This window comes from Salvia hispanica, chromosome 2 (assembly GCF_029641045.1).
Source record: "Salvia hispanica isolate PSC_SH4W2 chromosome 2, Shi_PSC_v1, whole genome shotgun sequence".
Taxonomy (NCBI): Eukaryota; Viridiplantae; Streptophyta; class Magnoliopsida; order Lamiales; family Lamiaceae; genus Salvia; species Salvia hispanica.
The window spans coordinates 32,457,541-32,481,553 of record NC_142693.1 but is presented as its reverse complement, the minus strand read 5'-3'; the positions used below and the strand labels follow the sequence as shown (position 1 = coordinate 32,481,553).

General features: G+C 38.1%; 5 protein-coding genes and 1 pseudogene across 6 annotated transcripts; 2 read left to right on the top strand and 4 right to left on the bottom strand.

Moving 5' to 3' along the window:
* Window positions 1-1,305: 1,305 nt before the first annotated feature.
* On the bottom strand, window positions 1,306-4,203 carry LOC125202040 (protein REVEILLE 1-like). Of its 2 annotated transcripts, XM_048100352.2 has the most exons (5): window positions 3,691-4,203; window positions 2,911-3,003; window positions 2,709-2,820; window positions 2,202-2,617; window positions 1,306-2,116 (listed from the first exon to the last, which is right to left on the bottom strand). In XM_048100352.2, exons 1-5 carry the CDS (start codon window positions 3,712-3,714, stop codon window positions 1,649-1,651), a joined length of 1,113 nt encoding a protein of 370 aa, XP_047956309.1. In that variant the 5' UTR covers window positions 3,715-4,203; the 3' UTR covers window positions 1,306-1,648. The 2 variants fall into 2 exon arrangements, with proteins under 2 accessions (XP_047956309.1, XP_088922333.1); XM_089066207.1 differs by lacking the exon at window positions 3,691-4,203 and having other exon boundaries at window positions 2,911-3,674.
* A 7,693-nt stretch (window positions 4,204-11,896) lies between these two features.
* On the top strand, window positions 11,897-13,783 carry LOC148932201 (organic cation/carnitine transporter 1-like). The gene is made up of 2 exons (XM_089063988.1): window positions 11,897-12,369; window positions 12,483-13,783. Exons 1-2 carry the CDS (start codon window positions 11,982-11,984, stop codon window positions 13,688-13,690), a joined length of 1,596 nt encoding a protein of 531 aa, XP_088920114.1. The 5' UTR covers window positions 11,897-11,981; the 3' UTR covers window positions 13,691-13,783.
* A 999-nt stretch (window positions 13,784-14,782) lies between these two features.
* Window positions 14,783-15,318, bottom strand: LOC125206154 (uncharacterized). Its single transcript, XM_048105446.2, has one exon. The coding sequence runs from the start codon at window positions 15,230-15,232 to the stop codon at window positions 14,882-14,884; it is 351 nt and encodes a 116-aa protein (XP_047961403.1). The 5' UTR covers window positions 15,233-15,318; the 3' UTR covers window positions 14,783-14,881.
* Window positions 15,319-15,389: 71 nt separating this feature from the next.
* Window positions 15,390-18,892, top strand: LOC125206144 (uncharacterized). The gene is made up of 5 exons (XM_048105439.2): window positions 15,390-17,556; window positions 17,646-17,712; window positions 17,831-18,279; window positions 18,361-18,497; window positions 18,765-18,892. Exon 1 carries the CDS (start codon window positions 15,458-15,460, stop codon window positions 17,537-17,539), a length of 2,082 nt encoding a protein of 693 aa, XP_047961396.1. The 5' UTR covers window positions 15,390-15,457; the 3' UTR covers window positions 17,540-17,556; window positions 17,646-17,712; window positions 17,831-18,279; window positions 18,361-18,497; window positions 18,765-18,892.
* Window positions 17,854-18,631, bottom strand: LOC148932200 (putative carboxylesterase 18; annotated as a pseudogene).
* Window positions 18,612-19,904, bottom strand: LOC125206150 (putative carboxylesterase 18). The gene is made up of 2 exons (XM_048105443.2): window positions 19,513-19,904; window positions 18,612-19,379 (listed from the first exon to the last, which is right to left on the bottom strand). The coding sequence occupies exons 1-2, from the start codon at window positions 19,902-19,904 to the stop codon at window positions 18,776-18,778; spliced, it is 996 nt and encodes a 331-aa protein (XP_047961400.1). The 3' UTR covers window positions 18,612-18,775.
* Between the last annotated feature and the right edge of the window lie 4,109 nt (window positions 19,905-24,013).

Genomic DNA, 24,013 nt, shown 5'->3' with positions numbered 1-24,013 from the left:
ATTTGTTAAAAATTAGTCATAACAGCATCATGTACTAACTCTACACAATTAAATGCATTAATTTGTAAATGTCGTCGGTTATCATGTTGTGACAAATTATCTTTTTTTTCACCAAATAACACTATATAGACTCCATAAACAACAAGATGGAGAGGCTAAAAACTAAGTAAAAAGTAAAAAACATGACTCCCCAATCCAAGACAATTATTTTGATCCTAGTTTTTCATTTATTAAGTGTTCTCACTGAATAATTGGATTATCAAAATCCAAACTGTGTTAAGGTTTTACTTCCGAATTGTCTGTATACATTTTACCATGAAATGTTCCAAGATGCATTTGCTTCAGTAGACGTTTCTGTCAAGTGTTGCAACTACTTCATTGATACACTCGTTTGATAAAAAAGATGGAATATGAGAAGATATGTAAAACAAGATAAGAAATACGGGCTTCATGTCAAGATATGCAAAGATATGATTTTTTTCCGTTGTTTGATAGAAAAGAAATTATCTAAATTTGTATTGTATATTAAATAACATGGCTTAACTTGACAAATTGGTGGGATACATAAACAAGGTTAATGTTATAATTTTGGTAAGATTAGATAGAGCCCTGGTCTTATATTGTGCTTTGAGTTAAGCTTAACTATGATATCAAACAATTAGAAATATCCATATATAATTCTCTATCTTGGTATTACTTAACTTATCAAACATGTTGGTTGCTACTTTTATGTCCTAGTTAAACAATTTTAGAGTATGCACCTTTGCGACGATAATCTAGGTGCAATGGCATCTACCTATAGGGTTCGTTGAAAATAAAAATACATGTAATGTTATAATAACACATCTTCTAATTCTATGATAATTATCTATTCTTACTAATCTCAGCAATTTCACAAATAAAATTATTCTCTTAGGTTTACTTTTCTAATTTATGATATCTAAATTTATGGAGTATTATTTATTATCTAATGTTGTTATATAAATATTAACTTTTATTTTATGTAGTGCGGATATTACTATTTTTTATAAATTTAGACTAAAATAAAGTAAATTAAATGTCTTGCTTACATCAGACCTTGAAAATTTCTCTTACAAAGAAAATTAGAGTTTTATTTGGGCCGTATGTTTGGCCTTGTAAATATTAAGTGGGCCAACATCTACTCGGTTTTTAGCAGATTTTGATTTGGATTCTACTGGGCTTATAAATAGCATATTTTTTAATTTTCGAAATTACAGAAATTAAATTTGTGATTGGGATTTAAAATTGAAATCAGATTTCAATTTTTTTCAGAAATTCGTCATAAATTCAGTAACCATCACTTTTATTGATAAAATCATTACAAATAAAGAAACAAAAAAAAAACTGCCTTTGCAGCAAATTCATCTGTCCCATATTACAAAAATGAAAACAGCGTGAGGCCAAATATCTGGAGTTTGAGACCTTCGCGAAGCAGCCTTTAAATTTATATTCATTTACCCATAATATAAAAATGAAAACAACAGAATCTGAAAACACAACTCGAAAAGAAAATCGCTTGATCAAGTCCAGTTCTACTCAGCATCATCATATTCATCTCCACGTTTAGGGTTTAGGCTTTCGGTTAAAGAGTTAAACGAGACGAGGCTACACCTAAAATGCGCCAATGCTATGAGCACGCGCGCGCCCTTCGCCCCTCCCGAAGAGACATGGACGATTGATCGTCCCTTTCTGCCAAACACCGCTTATACGGAACAAAACCTTTTTGGGATTGAGGGCTTGAGGACTCGACAACATCAATATTCCGGCCATCACCATTCAACCCGCTCGTTGATCCACTGTTCGAACCAACCAAAGAATCCTCTGTTTGGTTCGTTTTTTCAAGAGCCAACGGGCAAGTGTATACCGGATGAGTGTACCAAGCATACCAAGGCAGGGCAAACATGTTATCCACGTTAGTACGAGGTGGGGTTGCATTAGCAACGTTGTCACTACAGCTCTCGGACTCCTCATTAGGCTGTTTTGGAGTGTCTCTTACCACAAAGGTCTTTCCAAAGAGCTTGATGCTTGTGTGAGCCTCGGTGGTGTATGGAGAATCCAACGTAGAATCTGTCTCCTTCGGAAACAGTTCAAACTTCTGGGTGATCAAAACACGAGAGCAAATATTAGCACCCGAATCAGTTTATTAAACGATATCTAGTGGCATGAGCAGAGATGAATACCATAGATGGTTTCATTGGTAAACGGATGCCACGCTCCTCTTCATTGTCAGAAAAAGCATCCGTGGCACACGAAGCAGGGGAGAGTCGAGACTTGTGCACATCAGCAACCGAGGAGGACTCTAAGATGTCAGAGCCAATTGCTGAGAGAACTGAAGTAGGAGAGTAGTTCTCTCTTTTAGCAACAAAAACATCATCATTCATTACTTCTTGTTGATGTGAGGCCGACACTTCTGTACTAGCTCGGTCAACATTTTTACGAGGATAAGGGTGCAAAGGCTTCTTTTTTGGCCGGGGAGGAGGGATTGCAATAGGATCCGAGGTTCCCTCAGCATCAACAGATGAATCCCTAGTGACCTTGGCGAAGAACTTTTGGGCATGGCTCCGGATTTGGATGGCCGTCTTGCTCCCCACGTGCTCTGCACAACCACAAAATCTCATCGGAAAAGGATCTTTATACTTAAACGACAGTTTGAAGACAACCGTGGAACAACCCTACACCACACTCACCTTCTATTTGGCGCCAAGCACGGCCATAGAGCTTGAGAGCTTCGACAAACCTCTGGTGCTCCTCCTCAGTCCACCTCTCTCGTTGTTTCGTGATGGTGTAGGGTTTTCTCACCTAGTACGCATGATAAACGAACAACTACATTATAAAGAGCTGCAAATCTATGCCAATCAAGTGACAACAACATCATAAGGGGATAGGAACCTTAGGTGCATAGGAGTTTCTATTAGCTTCAGCGGCCGTGGACTGAGGGCTAACAACTCCTGAAGCGTCCTGACTAGCACCGGGAGTTTGATCCTGAGGATCAAAGGCAAACCAGTTAAGCATAGCTGTCAACAACACTCACTGTTTGATATGGCATTTCCACAACCATTCCTCTTATTTTTCAAGAAAATGATTCAAAATGCTGCAAAATTAGCCTAAAACATTCCTTTCAAATCAAGAAACAGATTTAACAGCTGCTATCTAAAGCTTCTCAAAATCAGTTTGTACACAAAGGGTGTTTACTTTTAGACAATTGTTTGCTTTTTATCCTCATCATTAGTATCTCAGATTCTACCCCTTTCAATGAGATATGAATCAATTAACTCAAACCATCATTTTAACATTCACAAAGTAGCTAAATGCAAGGACTAATTCCTAGCAGATAAACACAAATCAAGATAGAACTTGGAGTAAATGAAGTGCCTTTCTTCCTTCATTATGTGTATATAAATCTCAGATATCTGATTTACCATAAATAACCCAACATCATCCAATTTCAGAATCTTCTAGAATATCACAACTGGCTACTGGTGAAAGATCATGCAAAAGTGAATAGATTTGGAGATAACAGAAATCTTACTACATAACCAAAAAAACAAAGCATCTCACTAATTCCTTATTCCACAATAGTCTAATACAGAAGCATAAATGGAGATAAATGATTAATTTCAAAGGAAATAAAGACCAATAATAACATGGGATTTCATTAAAATAACCGACCTTAGCTTCAGGTTCAGCAGCCATGGCACCAAAAACTGGGCAAACACAAAAATTGATTCAAGAAAAGTAAAGACTCCAACTTTACTCCTAAAAATGGAGAGATAGAGAGAGAGAGGTGTGTAAAAATGAGGGGCGAGAGAACTTAGATCAGAGAGATAAAATAGGAACAAGGCAAGCCACGTAGGATTATGCCATTTTTTGCCAAAAATCTAACAATACTAAAATAGAAATTTTCGGTAATAAAATAACAATAGAATGATCGAGAAGGAGTAGAAAAGGATCTTTGTGTTGGCTTTGAGTTCTTGTGGCTGAGATTAAATGGGTCCCTGCCACGTGTCCGTGCCTCATGGCCCCATATCTTTATCTCATAGACAGCAACATTTGTGAGGATATTTGTGGAAGATATTCAACCACCCAACTACTCACATGCCCTAAATTGATCAAATATTATACTTTAATAAATCAAGCAAATCTTTTCAGAATTTTTAATTCTGCTTTGTTGGGAGACAGATATAATGATCTTGGTAGCCTTCACAACAGTTTTATTGATTGCACATATTATAATTTGTGGCTTAAAATAGATCTGAAAATCCAAGTTGTCATCTTGCAGTGAAAGCTGGCTATTGTGAATCTAAATGAGCAAATCCATTGGCTCTCTCGAGCTATGTTGGGAGTTGGAAAATCTAATCTTGTTCAATATAATATATATTAGTCAATTTTTATGTTTGTGGATGATATTGGTTCATGTTCAACAAAAATGAACTATTTGTAATTTATCTAGATAAAAATTCTTTTTGAAATAATAATCTTGTGGTGCTACATAAAGTAGATTTTTTCATCCACTTCATGTGGTGCAAATTGCAATCTCCATATATTTTTCATCCACAGAATGTGTAGGCCATTAAAACTGGGGTTTTTGGATTGGATATTTTTTTTAAAAAGAGTATTAGAGTTCTACTAATAATTTATTCGATTTCCATGCTATTTTTATTATATTTACTCCGGCTATTATCAAAAGTCTTGGTGGTGATCGTTGATATGAATTTTAATATATAACAAATATAAAAATAGATAAAAGACAAAATATAATGAATTAATATTTGTGGAAAATGAGGATCACCACGTTATATAAATAAATAAGTACTATTAAAAATGATTTAAAACTAATTTTTGTTGATAAAGTAAAATTGGAAACTCGAACTATTGGTGGTGGTAGGAATGAAGGAATATTAATAGTTTTGTGTTAGTATGTTAATTTGGGTATTTGATTAAAACCTTAGAAGATACTTTCGAGTCAACGTCATGTTTAATAAGTATGTATTATATTGTAAAATTTTAAATTTTTTTGATGGTGATCAATATAAGTTTTAATATAAAATTAATAAAATAAACTACTGTAAAGAAAAAGTTTGAATTAATATTAGTGATAAATGAAGATCACTGAAAAGAAATTTTTTGGACAAACTAAAAAAAATTCTAATTAGGGAGTAGGGAGTAGGGACTAGAGTTTTGTGTAAATGTGATAGTAGTATGTTAATTTGGGCATTTGATTAAAAAGATACTTTTGAGGTATAGCTGTCAACGTATTGTCTAATGTGTTGTAAATATCTCAAAATCAATTGTGTACTATTGTGACATGAATTGATAAGGATAAACTATTGAAGATAAAATGTGATTAATTTGCCCAATATGTGATTAATTTGCCCAATATCTTGTCGTGGGGGTCCTGGGTGATATGATTGCTGAAATTAAATATCGTATATGAAGAGAGATCATACGTACATTTAATTATTTATTCTTCTTTTTAAATTTTTTCAAATGGAAGAATAAAGATTACATTAAAAATATCTCACCGTTAGTATTTTGTATCAGAGTCTATTTAATTAATTAACACTTTTGATCGAACTAGCTAGTTTGAACTGAAATCCCATAAGAAAAGAAACTAGCCCTATTAAAACTAAAAATAAAAATTGGTGCAGTCGAGTAGTATGAGACTAATGCATTCTTAATTTAAAGGTCAGGGATCAATCCATGCTTTTGGGTATAGAGCAATCTTAAATCTTTAGACAAGTTGTTCCACCTATTGTCCATTGAGGTGTTTACATATCGACGTGAAAAATAGTCACTAGGCCACCGATAAATACTCTTGGTAATTAAAAACAAAATAATTAAAAATAAAATCTCATTATGACACACGCACGTTTAATTGATAATCATACATTTATAATTCCAGAGGAGTGTTATATTGCTATCTCAATACTTAATTGCTAACTACAAATAAATAATAGCCATTAGATATTCAAATTAAAGGCCTAGATCATTAACCCCGAAATTTCAATACGATCAACAAAAAAGGTCAATAAGGCCATAATATTAATTTCAAAAATTATCAATAGGGGTATTAATGTCATTTAACTACAAAATTAGTTATAACTAACTTTTAAAAGAAATCTCAAAACTTTAAATTCATATAACATATATCAAATTAAAGATAATTTTATAAGGATTTCAACGATATCCTACATGCATATGTTCCGACGTCAAAATTTGAAAAAATAATTCAAATTTTTTTAATTTTTTCGTACAGCAGAAATGTCAACATGCTATATAAAATATGTCAATATAATACATGTAGAATGTCAATATAAGCAATAAGTTAACATTCTTAAAGCATTGTATTGACATTCTCAAAGCATTGCGTTGATATTTTCGGAACACTATATTGACATTTTCATCCAAAACCCTAATTTAAAGTTTTTTTTACTATCTTTTTTTATTTAATTAATAAAAACGAAAATTACACATGACAAATTGTAGACCACACGTTTTCAAAAATCCTATAACCTTAAATTAGTTGTATTTAGCAATTAAATGATGTAGTTAGCAATGGATCATTCTCTGTACTTCCATTAGTCAATTATTATTCTATATATCCAATTTTGGTGCGGTCTATGATGCGTGGCACAAATCCAAAAATGGAAGTTTGGAGATGTCTCCAAAAATATTATAATAAAGTTACGATCAGTAAGCCCAAACTTAGAAGTAAAAGTCTTGTTAGTAGTTACGATAGGTTTTATTTATGGGTGCATTATGGATTCATGAATTAACTTTGATCGATATAAAACAGATATGTTATCCAACAATTGTAAGATAAAATATGAGATTGACACTCCTTGTTTTACTGATATTGAGTAATTTTTTTTTAAATCATCAAATAGTATCTATTTCTAATCCTCCTTTATTTTCTCTTTTTCACTATAAAAGAGATGTATAATCTATCAATATCTAAAGGGACAGTTTTTTGGAAGTCTATGTGGCACACTTTTGAGCGGGAAAACTATCTATTGGGCAACTAAAAGGCAACTATTATTGGATAAAAATTGGTCCAATGAAATGTAGAAAAAAATTGGCTTCTACAAGAAGTTTAAGACATTTATATAGGCACAACATTAATTGAATCTGCATTTTTGTGGACTGATTTTCTGAATTTTGATTGCAGCATAGCAGGGTGCTTGGAATCCGGCGACAGCTCCGACGAGAGGGCGGCAGGCTGAGGGAGACGGGGGTAGCAGAAATGCGGCGGCTGGCCGAGAGGATACGAGGGATCCGGAACCAGAAAGATGGGAGGAAAGTTGAGAAGACGAAAAAGAAGAGAAAGGAGAGAGAGAAGTACAGCGGCAGCGCCGGATTCATTCAAAGATCCGATCTTTACCCGCTAGAGAATAAGAAAAAGGGGAGAGGAAAAGAGAAAAGTGCCAGGAGTCGGGAAATGAGGGAGCTGGCGGGTGAGGCCGCCGGAAGCTGGTGTTTAGCACGATGGTGAGCCCGGCTGCGGTGGCGTGGAGACTGTTGTTTAGTGGGCCGGCGGAGTCGAGAAGAGAAGGTGCCCGGCGGCGGTGGAAAGCAGGTGTTCAGCGGGTTCCACCGATTTGAGGGGAGAAAGAAGGAAATGAGGGAATAGAGGAAGGCGTTGGCGTTTCTCGCCGTCGAGGTGTGTGAGGCGGCCTTGCGCTACTTTAGCATAGGGTATTAGACTATTAGGCTATTAGCTGTAGAAGAAAATTGAAATTGTACGTATACACATTATTAGTTTGGGCTTGAGTGTATTAAATTTTTAGAATTTGGGCTTTTAATAATACAGAATTTTATAATTGAATATTTTTTAATTAGTTAGAATTTTTATTGTGTTTTACAGGCTATATCATGTAACTGTATACATTTTTTAAATTAATTGTTTTTATTTAAGCATATAATTTAAGTAAATATGTTAAAATTATTTATATTCTTAATTAAATTATTTATATAGATTTAATTTATAAATAAAAATTTATAGAGGGGAAAGAAGTTGAAAGAGGTACTGTATAAAATAACAACATCATTAATGTGTGCTAGAAGATAGGGCTTAGAATTTAATTAATTATAGAATATCTTAATAAAACCAAGTATTAATTTTAGTGATTATAATTATTTATATTCATAAATAAATTTTTATATATATTTCATATCTGAGATAATATAATTCATAATACAAATTTATAGAGGGAAAAGAAGTTGAAAGAGGTATAAAATATTAATGGCATTAATGTGTGCTAAAACATAGGACTTATAATTTAATTAATTATGAAAGATCTGAATAAACCAAGTATTAATTTTAATGTTTAAAGTTTTGTATTCCAATAGTTAATTTTCTGGAAAACCTTCCACTTCCAATTAATTTTCACAAAATCTTTTCTTTTCAAATTTTGATTTATATATTAGAACCTGATGTAGGAAATTAAATAGGAAGAAAGGCGATAATATAATTATACATTTGAAAATCGAAACGTTACTCATTTTACATAAATACCCTTATCACCAATATTAATGCTACTTAACGCTTTGCAGTACCAAAAAACTTTTTATTTCAGATTCTACCGTTAATTTCATTTTGAGATTTTTTATATGCACATAGGATAGTAAGTATGCAGTAGTATGATGGAGTATTAATTATTAGCTAGGTTGTAAATGTAATTTAGTATTCTTTAATACTATTATTATAAAGTTTTTTGAGGTAATTTTATTATAATATTCATAATGATATGCCTATGATGTTTATTAATATCCATCCTTTCCCAAAAAGTATGAACATTTTGTTCGGCACAGGTTTTAATGCATAACTGGAAAAGTAAGAGAGAGATAGGAAAAAAAACCTTTTAAATTATTGTTAGTGGAGAATGCGTCACACCTCATCAGATATAAATGAATTTTCAAAATTAAAAAGTTCATACTTTTCAGGAACGAACTTAAAAGGAAATAGTTCATACTTATCAAGAACGGAGGTATTAATTAGCATAACCGTTACAAATTCATTGTACTAATATTTATACAAATTTAAAACTTTTTACTTTATAATTCAAAATTTATTTTAGAAAATACTTACATGACACAGGCATTCCCGAGGGAAACATGCCAACTATCATAATGGAGGGTTTTCAAGTATAATTAATACTCTCTTCATCCACTTTAAAAGTTTCATTTAAGTTTGGCACGGGTTTTAATAGTACTAGGAATCATTATTCTTTTTGTATAAAGTAATTTTTTTAATTGTTTACAATTTGTATCATTAGTTATAATTGAGTTGATTTTATTTATTTCTACCAGATAAGATAATGTTTTTTATGACTTTGAGTTATATTTTTTTTTTGCTTTTCAAAATATTATGTTTATGAATATTATCATGTATTGAATTTAATTTTGATGACAATGAATTTATTCGTTCAAATAATTTTCTCTCTTTTTTATTGTATTTAAGAATACATTTTCCTTTATTTGTATATCTTATTCTATTTATTTCACGCATGTCCTTTTTTGTTATTTTTTATTTATGTTACTACACCTATAAGTATAATTGATATTAAAATTGTTTCAATAGTATGCTGAATATGAAATGTTTCATTACAATGAGTCGAGAGCATATTGTATAATTCAATAATATGTTTGTTGTTGTTTATAATGCTTTTAATTGTTTATAATTTTATTAATATTATTTTTGAATTAATTCATATTCTTTAGAGAAATATATTTTTATGTTATTGTTAATATATCTTTATTTTAATCTATTAAACTGTAAATATATCTTTATTATTTTTGAAAATCTTTTGTCCCGTGCATAGCACGGGTGGCAACACTAGTGCGTATTAATATGGAGTAATTCCTGATGCAATATGGGCCCAATTTCTTAAGGCCCATTGGTAGTAACTGAGCAATCAATGCGACATGATCACGAGGCCCACTGCATTAAGCCCACATTAAGGGATGTCAAAAAGCCCGAAAGCAATACACCGGCTCCAATGGTCATAAAAAAGGTTATAAATCGAAAATTATTACTAAAATAAAAAAAAATGTTTAGCATGAGACTGAAATAGCTCGAAAATAAGTGCCTGTGGCCCAATTATTTTCTCCCTCTGTCCCATAAAAATATAGGCTTATATACAAAAATTAAGACAAATTGGTAAAGTAAAAGAGAAGAGAAGAATCGTATAATAAATATAAGAGAGATAAGGAGAATGGTAGTTAAAATTAGGATAAACTGCCTCTAAAATCATGAACTTTTACAAAAGTCTGGAATTTCCCGTGAACTTAGTGAACTTTAAAAGTTGCATGAAAAATCACGAACTTTGCCGGGTTGTACAAATTTCCCGAATGACCCGACCCTGAAATTTTCCGGCATAAACTTATCTTATGTGGCAGCCGGAAGCATGACTAGGCAGCCGGGACACAAAACGACGTTGTTTTGTGTTTGTTGAGAAAAAAAATTAAAAATTTGGAGATGAGAGGCAAAGGGAGAGAGGGGACAGTAGGCGGAGATGAATTGGGACGTGAATTGGATGGGGGAGATGAATTGGGGCGGTCGACGGTGGATGGTGATGATGGGGGCGGAGCAGCGAGGGGAAGCGACGGAGGGCGACGGAGCGTCGCCGCCGCCACTAGGGAGATGAATTGGGGCAGTCGGCGGTGGATGGTGATGATGGGGGCGGAGCAGCGAGAGGAACGGACAGAGGGCGTCGCCACTCCCATAGCGGCGGCGGCGCGAAGAGACTGAGAGTGGGAGAGATAAGGAAGTGGAAAGAGAGTGAAAGAAGAGAGAGAAAGAAGAGAGAGAAAGAGAAGAAATGAAGGAGCAGGTGGTGCGCCGGAGCGGCGGACGACGGCGGCGCCGGAGGTGGTGGTGGCGGCGCTGGAATAAGGAAGGAGATCTTTCTTTTTTAAAAAAAAAAAATTAGGGTTTGGGTAAACGAGGAGGAAGAAGAGTGGAATGAAAATAAACACACTAAGCATCCAAATCATCGTCCATGTCAGCATAAATGCCAACATCATCACACTGCTTAGCCGGAATACCCGACTCAAGAAATCGGCACACGAGAGTAAAGTTCATGATTTTTTATGCAACATTTAAAGTTCACGAAAAAAACCAAACTTTTGTAAAAGTTCATGGGCAGTTATAGTTCATGATAGTACCTACTACCTATATTATTAAATTGATATAACTTTTCAAAAATGGAATACACATTTTTGTGAAACGGACGAAAATAGAAAGTGCACATATTTTTACGGGACGAATATAGTATTACTCATTTCGTTCTCAACGGAAGTGATGCATTTTTTTGGGCATAATACGTTTTTTAAGAATGTGATTTTTAGAATTAAATAAATAGAGAGACCATAAAATAGAAGAAAAAATAAAATAGATAATTGAATTGGGAATAAAGTATGATAAGTAAGAAAAATCAAACATGTCAAATTAAACATGTTCATTTTTGTTATTAAAAATGATTCAATTACAGTGAAACAATACAATACAAAAAATTGAGAAATATAATGTGAGAATATAGGATCGTCATCCCGGAGCTTCTCCAATTATCTTTCTAGCTCTACTATCTCATCACATAGTGTAGAAATTTGATTGGATTAATTCAATATTGAATCTTGGACACAAGTTTATAATAAATAATGCAGTTCTATGTCATTAGTTATTGCACTGAACTAAAAAGCATAATGACAATAACACTAACATAACTAATCTGCCTTACTCAGATTATCACCTTCTTGGAATAAAAATGCTACCTTTTTTCTTTAGTGGAATAACACATCAAGAAAAGAACCCACTAAACATCAGCCATATGTGATCCAAACCCCAAACATAATGGAAATATAGTCACTGGCAAATGGCAATTATCCTCATCTCCACTGTTATAAGAAGGCCCTTTTCAAGAATCAGACAACACTGACATACACACACATTCTTGTCTGAAATGGATGAGGAAAAACACCAACTCGTGGGAAAGCAAAATGGAGTAGGGGACAAGCTGCAGCTTACAGTGGATGAGGTGGTGGAGGAATACGTGGGATCGTTCGGATTCTCACAGCTTGTGCAGGTCACCTTGGTGTCCATCGCTCGGATATTTGATTCACACTGCACCCTTGTCACCATCTTCACAGATGCTCAGCCGCAGTCGTGGCGTTGCATTGGCCACAAATGCAGTGGCACGACGGCTGCTTCTGTTTGTGGGATGAAGCCCGGGACTTGGGAATGGAGTGGTGGCAATACAAGCTCCACCATTGCTGAATGGGGGCTGGTGTGTGACCGTAGATTTCTCGCTGCTCTGCCTACTTCGGTTTACTTCCTCGGTTCCCTCATAGGTTTGTCTCAACTCAACACTGCTAAAAAGAGATTTGATAATGTTATGACATCATGCATCAAGAAAAGGGTTATTTTAGTTTTTCTGAGTGAGTTTTACCTTATGCGTTGACAGGCTCTGCAGTGTTCGGCCGCCTGGCGGATGGACACTTAGGCCGGAAAAGAGCAGTGCTTGCTTCATGTCTCCTAACAGCTGCTACCATTTTCCTGACTTCCTTCTCCCCAAACATATGGGTTTACTCTCTTCTCCGTTTTGCAAATGGATTTTCCCGAGCAGGCATCGGGATATGCTGCTTGGTGCTCTCGACAGAGACCATTGGCCGGAAATGGCGCGGCCAAGTTGGCCAGTTTGGATTTTTCTTCTTTGCAGCAGGGTTTCTTTCTATCCCCTTGATTGCTTATCCGACCAGAAATTGTTGGAGAACTTTGTACAGGATTATTTCAATCCTTCCACTTTTTTACTCGATCTTCATACTAACGCCCTTTGTAGCAGAGTCTCCGAGGTGGCTACTCGTGAGGGGAAGAAGCGAAGAAGCTCTTGATGTGTTGAGAAGATATGCAGGAATGAATGGAAGAGAGTTGCCTCCGAATCTGTGCCTCCTGAAGCCAACGTCCACTAATGAGACAATGACTTCGTGCAAAGGAGAAAATAACGCCTCGCCTATTGAGAGACTGTGGAATACTAGATGGGCTGTGAGAAGGATGACAATGGTTATGCTCACGGGTTTTGGGATTGGTTTTGTATACTATGGTGTTCAACTCAATGTTGAAAACCTTAATTTCAACCTCTACTTTACTGTTGTCATAAACGCAATGATGGAGATCCCAGCTGTTTTCATAGGCAGTGTGCTGCTCGCCTTTACAAACCGCCGCATGCTCTTCTCCACGTCAGCTTTTCTAACCGGAATTTCCTGCATCCTCTGCATGTTTTTCTCAAGAACAGGAGACAAGAGAAAAAGAGGAAGCTTACCTCAACTGATGATCGAGGCAACTGGTTTCATGGCAGCTTCGACTGCATTCGATGTGCTGTATATCTACTGCGTAGAGCTATTCCCTACAAACGTGAGGAACTTCTGTGTTTCCATGCTGAGGCAGTCATTGATGCTGGGGGCCTCAATTTCTCCTCTGCTGGTTGTGTTTGGGAGATCAAGCCCATCTCTCTCTTTCCTCGTATTCGGGGTGCTGTCCATAATCAGTGGCTTTTTGAGCTTGTGGCTTCCTGAAACCAGAAATTGTCCTCTCTATGAAACGCTGGAGCAACAAGAAGAGGAAGAAATGTTAGGATCTGTGTCTATGGAACTGGGAAAGAAGGTTCAAATGTAAATATGTATAACTGCACCATACTTGAAGTTTCTCCTTAGAAACAGAAGATCAAAGCAGCAATACATCACTTGGCTTTGCTCGATTTACCTTCAACTGCGATTCGTGAATCCTGCCTTTTTACTCTCAATTTACAAAAAAACAATGTCGTGTGCATGCATAGAGTATACATTAAGTAAAGACTGCTTCATAGATTCGATACAAATCTGCCTATGCAAAAACGAACGCTGTCATTATGTAAAAATAACAGCTGATGTAAATCTTGAATGAAAACGTTTCAGGTTAGGCACTCAGTAATCTATGGAATTTATCACTCTCGCTATACTACAGAAAAATTTAATCTGAGACATAACACATCAATAGATTAAGCTCAAAAATCAAGTAATTGCTGCAGAAAGGAACCTCAGCCTCAAGATGTACAAGGCCTTCCAGATATGTGATACACTTCGATCACAAAAACCCACATGAAAAAGATGCATCTGTGGTAAATCATCACATGTAACATCGAAAAGACCAGTGCAAACATCACCCAAAGAAGATGCCAAAACATCTTTAGGCATTCCTTTGGTCTGCAAGAAGCAATAACACAAAATTCTATCTCAAGAACACAGCCACAACAAAATTCAAAGAAAAACTACCCATAGAAGTCAATAAGCTCAGCTGATCAACCAATTCACATCATGTTTTCCCTCACTACTGCAGTATGCAGTTTCAAACCAAGCCTATCTATTCTATCATCAAAATTCTCTTCCAATTTAGCACAGCTGCAAACTTACATAGGGCAAATCGTGCAAAAGCCTCGATTTCTGTGGAAAACAAATTCTACAACATGCAATTGTAGAAATACAATATAGATTCATTCATTCATTCTCAATATAGCTATAATATGATGCAGAGAAATACAATCAGTAGCTAAGAGCATAAATTTTCCACTAAAAGCCCTCAAATCAAGCAATTTCCCCCAAATCCCCAAATATTATAAGTCAGTTTCCATATTCTCCATAGCTAAAGCATCAAAACACAATAACAGAATGCAAAAAACAAAAACCCTAATTTTGCCGATTAACATCAGAAAAATTGAAAAACAGCAAGAAGTCGAAACAGAAATCAACAACTTCTATTCATAATCAAACAGTACATAAACCCAATCGAATCCAGTGCCAAACACAGCTACATCAAAATCATAATCAAACTTCATTTACAATACCGATCAGCCTTCTTCTTCACCCGATCATCTAGGGCTTCCTCGACCGATTTCACCTTGGCCTTGGCGGCGTCGTACCCGAATTTCTTCGTCTCGACGGGGAACAGCTCGTCGTACTTCATCTTCTTCATCGGGTCAATCGTGTAGACATCGGCGGCGTCCGTGCCCTGATCCACGACGCTGATGCTCGGATCCTCGGACGGAGCAGCGGCGTCGTCTTGGAGCTTGCTCTTGTTCTTCTTCTTCTTTTTCTTCTTGTCTATGGCCTTTTCGCGGGTAGCGAGCTCGCCGCCCTTGAACGCCAGCCTTCCGCCCCTCACCCTCTCGTACGCCTCTGACATCCTCAGCTGAATGAATGAAGAATTCTTCGCAAGGTTTTGCTTCTCTCTCTATATATAGATATCGTGTTTTGCTTCTCTCTCTACATCTGTATATATATAATATATATCCAAATCGAATTTCAATTTTTGGATCTTAAAAAATTCAATTTGCGGCGGTTTAATCAATTTAAATAAAATTAATTATAAATTAAATTGGGTTTGTACAGTTTCCATTCAAATAAAAAAATGCGCGGTCTCTGCAGACATCGGGCGGCGATCGGAGGCGGAGCATCACGGAGACTCCTTTTAACGACGCGAAACGTCGTCGTAGTTTGGGAACGTAGCTCTATCTATAAGAGAAAAAACACAACCTTCGCTTCTGCAATTACAAATTCACAAGGCAGTACCTTTTTTGGAAGCGGATTCTCGAAAATTCGTCCAGCTGAGTATAATTCAATCATCAAAAGGACCAGCTCGAGCTCAATTTATGACTACAATGTACGATTAGGGGAATTGAGTAGACGAGGAAATGTTAAAGGAGCGCGAAAACTGTTCGATGAAATGCCTGAACGGGACAAGGTGTCGTACGCTTCGATGATAAGTATTTATCTAAAGCACGATGAGTTTCACAAGGCTGAGAGTGTCTATTTTGAGATTCCTGAAGGGATGAGGAGCATTGTGGCAGATTCTGCTATGGTGGATGCATATGCAAAGGCCGCTAGAATGAATCGAGCGAAGGAGGTGTTTGATAAAATGCCTGAGAGAAATGCGTTCTCGTGGACAAGTTTGATCTCGGGATACTTTGAATCAGGGGAAGTTGATGATGCTGTCAAGCTTTTTGGGAGAATGCCTGATAGAGAGAAAAACGTGGTTACTTGGACAAGTGTGATTAACGGGTTTGCACGAAACGGGCTGGTTGATGAAGCTCGAGATGCTTTTGATCGGATGCCTTTGAAGAATGCCGTGGCGTGGACCTCAATGATTAAAGCATATGTGGAGATTGATCGGGTTGATGAAGCATTTTCACTCTTTTGTGTGATGCCGGAGCAGAATTTGTATGCTTGGAGTATTATGATAAGTGGGCTTTTGAATGTGAATAGAGTTGATGAAGCCAAGGAACTGTTTGATTCGATGCCATGGAGAAATGCTATTTCTTGGACCACCATGGTCACGGGTCTTGCAAGAAATGGGATGACTGAGTTGGCAAGGGAATACTTCGACCAAATGCTTAACAAGGATACTGCAGCATGGAATGCAATGATCACAGCCTATGCTGAGGAAGGCCGTATGGAGGAGGCCAGGGAACTTTTCAACATGATGTATAAAAGAGACATCATCACTTGGAATACGATGATTGGTGGTTATTCCAAGGGCCGGCATGAGGATGAAGCCTTTCGCCACTTTGATTTGATGCTTCAAAGTGGCATTAGGCCGAACGAGTCGAGTGTTACTAACCTGTTGACTTCTTGTGGAGGTATGATGGGGGTAGTTCAAGCTCACGGGCTCATTGCTCGCCTTGGGTTTGAGATGTTAACTCCGGTGGCTAATGCTTTGATTACGATGTATCATAGAAGTGGTGATGTCATCTCGGCTCAAATTGCTTTCCAAAATCTTGATGCAAAGGATGTTGTCTCTTGGACTGCAATCATAGTAGCATATTCTAATCACGGATATGGGATACAGGCTTTGCAGGCATTTGCTCAGATGCTACGATTAGGGCACAGCCCAGACGTAGTTACATTTGTGGGAGTCTTGTCAGCCTGTAGCCATACTGGTTTCGTCAAAAAAGGTCGAATGCTTTTTGACTCCATGAAGAGAGGTTATGGCTTGGAACCGACACCGGAGCACTACTCCTGCCTCGTTGACATCCTGGGGCGAGCAGGGCTTGTTAAGGAGGCTGTGAAAGTGGTAGACGAGATGCCTCCTGATAAATGTGATAGTGCAGTTCTTCAGTCCTTGATTGGTGGTTGCAGATTGCTTGGCGCTGACGGAGTGGCTGATTATATAGGTGACGAACTGATAGAGCTTGATCCAGCCTGCTCTGGTGGATATGTGCTATTGTCTAATCTATATGCAGCAACTGGGAAATGGGATAAGTTTGCGCAGTTAAGAAAGAAGATGAAGGAAAGAGAAGTCAGAAAAGTTCCCGGTTTCAGTCAAATTGAAGTTAATGGCAAGACTCATGTGTTTTTGGTGCGTGATGGAGCTCATCCTGAACTGAAGGAGATTTACAAGTTTCTTGATGAGAAGCTCACCCCCTTGGTGAAAGATTTTGGGTATGAAATCGCTATTTTATCTGCATTCTCTACACAATCGGGCGCCTTGTAATTGTAGAGCACATTGAGGTGAATAATACTTTTGTTATATCCCTATGAATTCGATCAGCCTTTTGTTTGCTTTAAATGTAGATTAGGTAATGTTGAAACTGATGCAGGTGAATTTGGAGGAGTTGTGTTGGTTATTCTCAACTTTGTTCGATAGCAATTCCGTTCGTGCATCAGGTTCGATCTCCAGCAACCTATAAATGCTAACAAGATGATTGTTTCCCAATTGAGCAATGACAGCTTCATACATGTATCACATTATTCCCTGTATTTAAAGTTCAATTACATTCTGCAGATTTTTGCAAGTCTTTGTGAAATTCAATTGGAGTTTACTTGTTCCTGGTCCAAGTTTGTCACATCATCAAGTAACAAAGCAAACTCAGGCAGTTCCAGCAAGCAATGAACAGAAAGATACTCAACATATCATCTGTCCTAATCCGATCCGCCCTCGTACAACTTCCATATTAATTTGGAAGTCAAGATTCCTTAGAGTTGCATAGTTAGCCCCTCTACCAAACAGGTTGGCTGCAGGGTGGTCTCTGTCCGCCCCCTACTCCGGTAGAAAGTCCCTCCAACATCTGTCCATCCGCTCCGGTTCCTTTGTCAACCCCACCTCCGTCCGAGCACTCAGATAATCCTCACTTTATCAACCTTGCTCAACTGATATAAGTGTCACATGATGGGCTATGTTCCCACCTAAACTGGCCCCTCCAACGAAGCCTCTACCAGTGTCCGTATTCACAGGTAAAATGTCTTAGTATCGTGCATCGATGAATTTGAGCACATCAAAGCCATCATCGTACTGATTAGGGTGCTTGAACTCAGGGGCGAGGCCGTAGTTCACAGACGCGACAACTATAGGGACTCGCGCATCTACATACATGGCTGCAGAGGTGGTCGGGGACCTTGGAGTCGAGGGCATACTTGGTGAACCCAACGCGGCATGATAAATGTACTGTTTGGTAAATAAACTTCTCTAAGCTAATTCATGTTTACTTCGTTTTTCATGAAATAAATTTAATGTTAATTTAGGATTCATACTAAAAATTAAACACAGAATCCATGCCATTCAACAATTGTGAAAGGAGAGCTTCATATTAGATGTGTACAAACACTATTCTCTCATTCAAACTTACATGATACGAATAATATTCTCTTACATTGATATATTCTGTTTTACATATATAAGAAATGTTATACCACATACTTTGTGTGCATCCAAATCACAGATTGACCAAATTCAACTTGAGTTGACTTGTTCCTGCACGAAATCCGCCACGTCATCAACGAGCAATTTAAACTCGGGCAATTCCGGGCATGTATAGAATCCATGAAACGCATCCGGATACTCAGCCACCACCACTCGCTTCCCGCAACCCTTCAACCACTCCACATATCTCCTGTCCCAATCCCGCAGCGGATCATTCCCTCCGACAACCACCAAACTCACCGGAAAATCAAGATTCCTAAATTCTTCATCTCCGCTGGCAAACACATGGGCCGCAGGGTGGTTCCTGTCCGCACCCTCCGGCAGAAATTCCCTCCAATACGCATCCGTTGCATGAACACTCAGCACTGGCACCTTCGTCAGCCTCAGCTCTGACTCCGTCCGTTCCTCGCCTCCAAAAAAAGGCTGCAGCGCCAACATGCCGGCGATTCTTAGTTTATTAAACTGACCGGCTTGTTCAGCTGCTCTAACCGCCACGTGATGGGCTATGTTGGCCCCGGCACTGTCTCCGCCAATGAAACATTTTCCGACGTCAGTGTTTACATATATGAAGTCGCTGTGTCGTTGATCGATGAATTTGAGGGCATCAAAGCCGTCCTCGTATTGGCAGGGATACCTACAGTGACCGAACTAGGATTTCAAAACCTATAAAATTATTTTATCATAATAATAATAATAAAAAGTTTAAAAATTTTGAAAAAAATTGCCCGGGGTCGATCGGGCAGCCACGCCCTGCCGGGCCTCGGCACCTGTGCTCGGGCGCAAGGCGGTAGTTTACCGATGCAATGACAGCAGGGACTTGTGCAGCCAGATGGCTGCACATGTCGTCAAAAAACATCGTGTCGGGGCCATACTTATTGAATCCTCCTCCGTGGAAGTACACTATAAGGGGGAGCGGGCCGGTGGCGCGTGCAGGGGTGAAGAGGCGGAGCCAGAGATTGCGGGAAGGGTAGATCACGACGTCGGAAGTGGAGACATGGACATTGTTTATGCATCTTTTCGCCGGTGCCGAGGTTTTGAGGTGGAAGAGGTTGAAGAGGCGGCGGTTGATAGTGCCGTCGGCGCGTGAAGAGATATATTCGGTCAGATGCAATAGCAAAAGCTTCAATCTTGTTAGCAATGGGAGTGATGGAGATTTCATGTTGTTAATTTTTATTTTTATTTTTATTTTTATTTGGGGGGTTTTGTCAAATTTTTATTGTAGAGGGAAAGGTCTGGATGAGAATCCAACTTTGATTACTTATTGGCAATAAATATTGACAGCTGCAATTGGCACAACTTGATATAGATAGATAGTATTTTCTTATCGTTTTGTTCGAAATCTACCTTCCATAAACGTGGCAAATTTTTTGCCCTATTCTTCAAATTTATATTCAAATGACACTGCTTTTAGCAAGTAGTAACAACTAGATACATAAGATATGTATATTTTACTAATACTTTGCAAATTGAATATTTATAAAAGTAAATTGTAGTACTCTTTTCTAGTATATCTTAATTAATTGGATAGAGGAGAAACGTTTTACATTTTATCATAAGTAAATAAAACCTAGAAATTTGTCGGTGGTGATTCTTGTGAATTGTCACATCTTTAAATAAAAACGAGTAGAAGACTACTTCCAATTTAATAGGAGTACAAAAAGAAAACAAAAAGATTGGGTGATTTTTCTACTCAATTTTGGTAGCATATGCTAGTAGGTGGGTACAGTGAACGGGCCTATCAATTTAAAGCTAGTATGGGGTTTTCTATTGATTTATTTCGATATTTATGTTGGGTAAATGTCTAATAAATTAGGCAGTTAGTCAACTTATGATCGATTTTATATTTTTCAAAAACAGAATAATAAATTATCACATTTGAAAAAATCAGAATTATCTCTTTTAGAGTTTTCTTGTGGTCTATATGTACAAATTTGAATGACATGGTATGCACGTTTTACTTATTTAAATGTTGTGGCATATATGTGTGCTAACTAATGGCCATTTAAATCACGAAATATGGTCAAATTTTGATATATTCCGTAAAGCTTTTAAAATGGTATACTAAATCTTGGAATTTATGTTTTTCGCAATTGTGTCATCTGCATACAAACGATGTGTTTAGTGATACTCAAAACGACGTGTATTAGTAAAATAAGTTTTCTTTCTTTTTCTTTCTATTACTTTAAATAAATTCGGTATATTTTTCACTCCCTCTTCTCATTGTTACCTCAAACACTCTACTCACAAAGATGAAAGGGAAGTGAGTGTGAGAGATTGAGATACAATGTAGATTGAAGTGAGAAAAGAAAGAGAAAAAAAGCCAAAGCAAACAAAAGGGGAATTAAACATTAAAAATTTATTTTAAAAATGCAACAATGTTTTTTTTCTTAAATAGCGTGTGGCCGAAAGAGTTCGTTTTGTCCACATTTATATTTTTGGTTGACACACCAGCCTCGGTTTAGCCTAAATTTAGAAAGATGAGTTGATCACCAATTTTCCAAGCTTGGTGATTTATAATAAGTATTTTAAATTAATGTAGAATCAATCATATTTCATTAAACTTGATGTTTTATTTGAAAGTGTTATCGGAAGATATCCTTTTATCTTCATCTTGCTGTTTTTTCCACGTAGATATTCTGGTTGACAATAACTACTATAAACTAAGCTCTTGAAACTCTCCGAGATCATAATCCTATAATAAATGTTCTTTAGGATGATTTTATTGTTATAATTTACTACTACCTATAAATAAACATAAGAAATTTTCATTCTTGCTCCCCACTAAATCATTTGTATTTATATAGTACTACATCTTAGTCATCTTTTATCAGTTTGAGAATCAAGATAAGAGGATAGCACAATTTCTTCTGATTCTTTTTCAAATGTACTAACAAATATTGGTTGATCCATTCTTAAATTCTGTTAGGGAGATTTAATATATAGAACAGAAAAACGGATATCTGAAAGTCGTGATAAACACTTTCAGATCAAATCAATTTTGGTGGTTCTACCAAAGTTATTTGATCGGATAAAATTCAGAGTATGCAGAAAATTCATATGTGTATTCAAGATGATGAACCAGAAGAATTGATCAGATTTTGAAGAAGATGAACCGATGCAGCTGTTGACGAAACAGTGCATCCGTTGGGAATTTAACTGAAAATAACTGATTTTCAAAAGGTTTCCGAAATTGCAAATTAGTCCTTCGATTTTCAGAAATTACATTTTCGGATGAATTTCTGAAACAGCAACTTCGACCCCAGCCAGGGGCTCTGCCCCTTGGACCCCGCTACCCGGGGGCGCTGCCCCCGGACCCCCGTTCATCTGTTTAGGGGCTTCGCCCCTAACATCATAATGAATTCAAATAAGCATGCACTCCACACCTCCATACTTAAATGATGTATCATTATAACAATACTGATCAATCAAGTTAATCCAATTACACTAAAATATCCAACAATCCTCCCCTATTTTAGTGTAATCCTTGATTAACTAAAACAAGTCATCTCAAACATTCAAACTTTTGCAACGATTGAATTCCATTTTAGTACATTACACATTCCAAATATTCGAATACCCCAGGTATCTCTAAGGATTGAACCCTGGGAACTCACATTGAATACACGAAGATAATGTACACAAAAGTTTACATACGAATATGTTCTATCTTGACACTATATTTTACTAGCCTATGTCCTTATCCTTCATAAACACGTCGAAACCAAGTCCCAGTTTCTTGAAGCGGCTAAACTTCATGCTTAGAGCATCCGCAATGGTGCTTAGGCCAGCAATAGGCCAGTCATTCTCTCCCCTGCCACGTCAGCAACACTAAAAAATCCACCTGCCACATTAGATTTAGGCCAGCCATAGGCCAGCCGCAATAAAAATAATTCAAAATATACTACATTTACGGAATTAAAATTACGATTAAAATACGGAATTAAATTTACGACACATATACGGGAAAATTAATCCATTCCATTAAAAAAAAGTACAAAGATTAAAAAAAAAAAAGTATATGATTTTTTTTTTTAAAAAAAGGGCTTCAACACACGAGCCCCGCCACTCTCTACTCCTCATCGCCGTCGCCGTCGCCGTCGTCCTCGCCGCCGCCGCCCCCGGTATCTGAGCCCACGTCAGAACTCGCTAGCCGTGCCCTCGCGATTTCCAAATCAACCCGCATGCTCTCGAGCATCTCGTGAAGAAACATCTTCTCCGTGGGGTCAGTGGCGGTCTTCCACTCTTGGAAGACCTTGTACATCTGATCCCGCGTATGGTTACGCGAATGGAGAGTGTACTTGAGTGGGGCGGGTGGGAGGGCGGAGGACTGGACCTCGCGGGGCGATAGGGGGGATCCGCCCCTCGCAGCCCGCTGCGCCCGCTTCTGTCCCACCGGGCGGGGGCAACCAGTAAATGAAGGAGGGGATGGAAACTCCTCAGCATCCGGGGGGAGGTCGTGGGATCCGCCGCTGTTGCCGCTATAGTTCAGTCGCTGCTTCTTCGGCCACCCAGCGTCGCACCCCGCCCGGAACTTCTCGGAGTCCTTCAGCAACAAGAAGCACTCCCAGAAGGTGAACTCCTTATACTTCCCCTGCAAAGGGGAACTGACTCGCGGCGATCCTCCGGGCGTCGTCCTCATTCTGCCCACTCCTGAGCTGACGGAGGGCGTTGGCGTACAAATTCGAAAAACGGCCCACCGCGGCCCTGGTGCGCTCCCACCCCTTCCGGACCTCCTCCGGGCTGAAGTCCTTCCCATGCGGGCAGTGCCTACTATAGGCAGCTCTGATCTTCGCCCACATGTTGACGATCCGCTGCAACCAGCGGATCGTCGCACACCTCCAACCACCCCCTGGCCACCCCGGCATACTCATCCTCCGTCCACTTCCTCCTGCCAGGGGTGTCGTCAACAGCGGGCTGCGATGACTCGCCGACCGCCTTGGCCTTCCCCTTCCCCCTCGTCTTCTTCTTCGGCGCGGCCCGCCTCGCTGGAACGGGGGTATCATCTTCCCCGAGATCGATCCTCATATCATGCAATGAAAGAAGGTCATCGCCAGTGAACTGCGTCTCCACTGGGGTCGACGTGTGAGACGAAGCCGTCAAAAAATCAAGCGAGGGCCGATATACCATGTCCCCTCCCGGTGACCCCTGCACCCCCCCCTGCATCCCGGGATGCATACCGTGCTGCATCCCACCCTGCCACATCATCCCCATCATCTGCTGCAGCATCATCTGCTGCTGCATCTGGGGCATACCCCCCCCACCCGGGCG

What these genes read in the sequence shown, in the direction of transcription:
- LOC125202040 (XM_089066207.1), bottom strand. Translation starts at nt 3,033, where the DNA reads ATGCTTAACTGGTTTGCCTTTGATCCTCAGGATCAAACTCCCGGTGCT. An exon ending in GAAACTCCTATGCACCTAAG is followed by an intron (nt 2,821 to 2,910) that starts GTTCCTATCCCC and finishes CATGCGTACTAG; the next exon opens with GTGAGAAAACCCTACACCAT. An exon ending in TACCAATGAAACCATCTATG is followed by an intron (nt 2,117 to 2,201) that starts GTATTCATCTCT and finishes TTGATCACCCAG; the next exon opens with AAGTTTGAACTGTTTCCGAA.
- LOC148932201 (XM_089063988.1), top strand. Translation starts at nt 11,982, where the DNA reads ATGGATGAGGAAAAACACCAACTCGTGGGAAAGCAAAATGGAGTAGGG. An exon ending in CTTCCTCGGTTCCCTCATAG is followed by an intron (nt 12,370 to 12,482) that starts GTTTGTCTCAAC and finishes ATGCGTTGACAG; the next exon opens with GCTCTGCAGTGTTCGGCCGC.
- LOC125206154 (XM_048105446.2), bottom strand. Translation starts at nt 15,232, where the DNA reads ATGTCAGAGGCGTACGAGAGGGTGAGGGGCGGAAGGCTGGCGTTCAAG.
- LOC125206144 (XM_048105439.2), top strand. Translation starts at nt 15,458, where the DNA reads ATGCGCGGTCTCTGCAGACATCGGGCGGCGATCGGAGGCGGAGCATCA.
- LOC125206150 (XM_048105443.2), bottom strand. Translation starts at nt 19,904, where the DNA reads ATGAAATCTCCATCACTCCCATTGCTAACAAGATTGAAGCTTTTGCTA. An exon ending in CGCCTTGCGCCCGAGCACAG is followed by an intron (nt 19,380 to 19,512) that starts GTGCCGAGGCCC and finishes CGGTCACTGTAG; the next exon opens with GTATCCCTGCCAATACGAGG.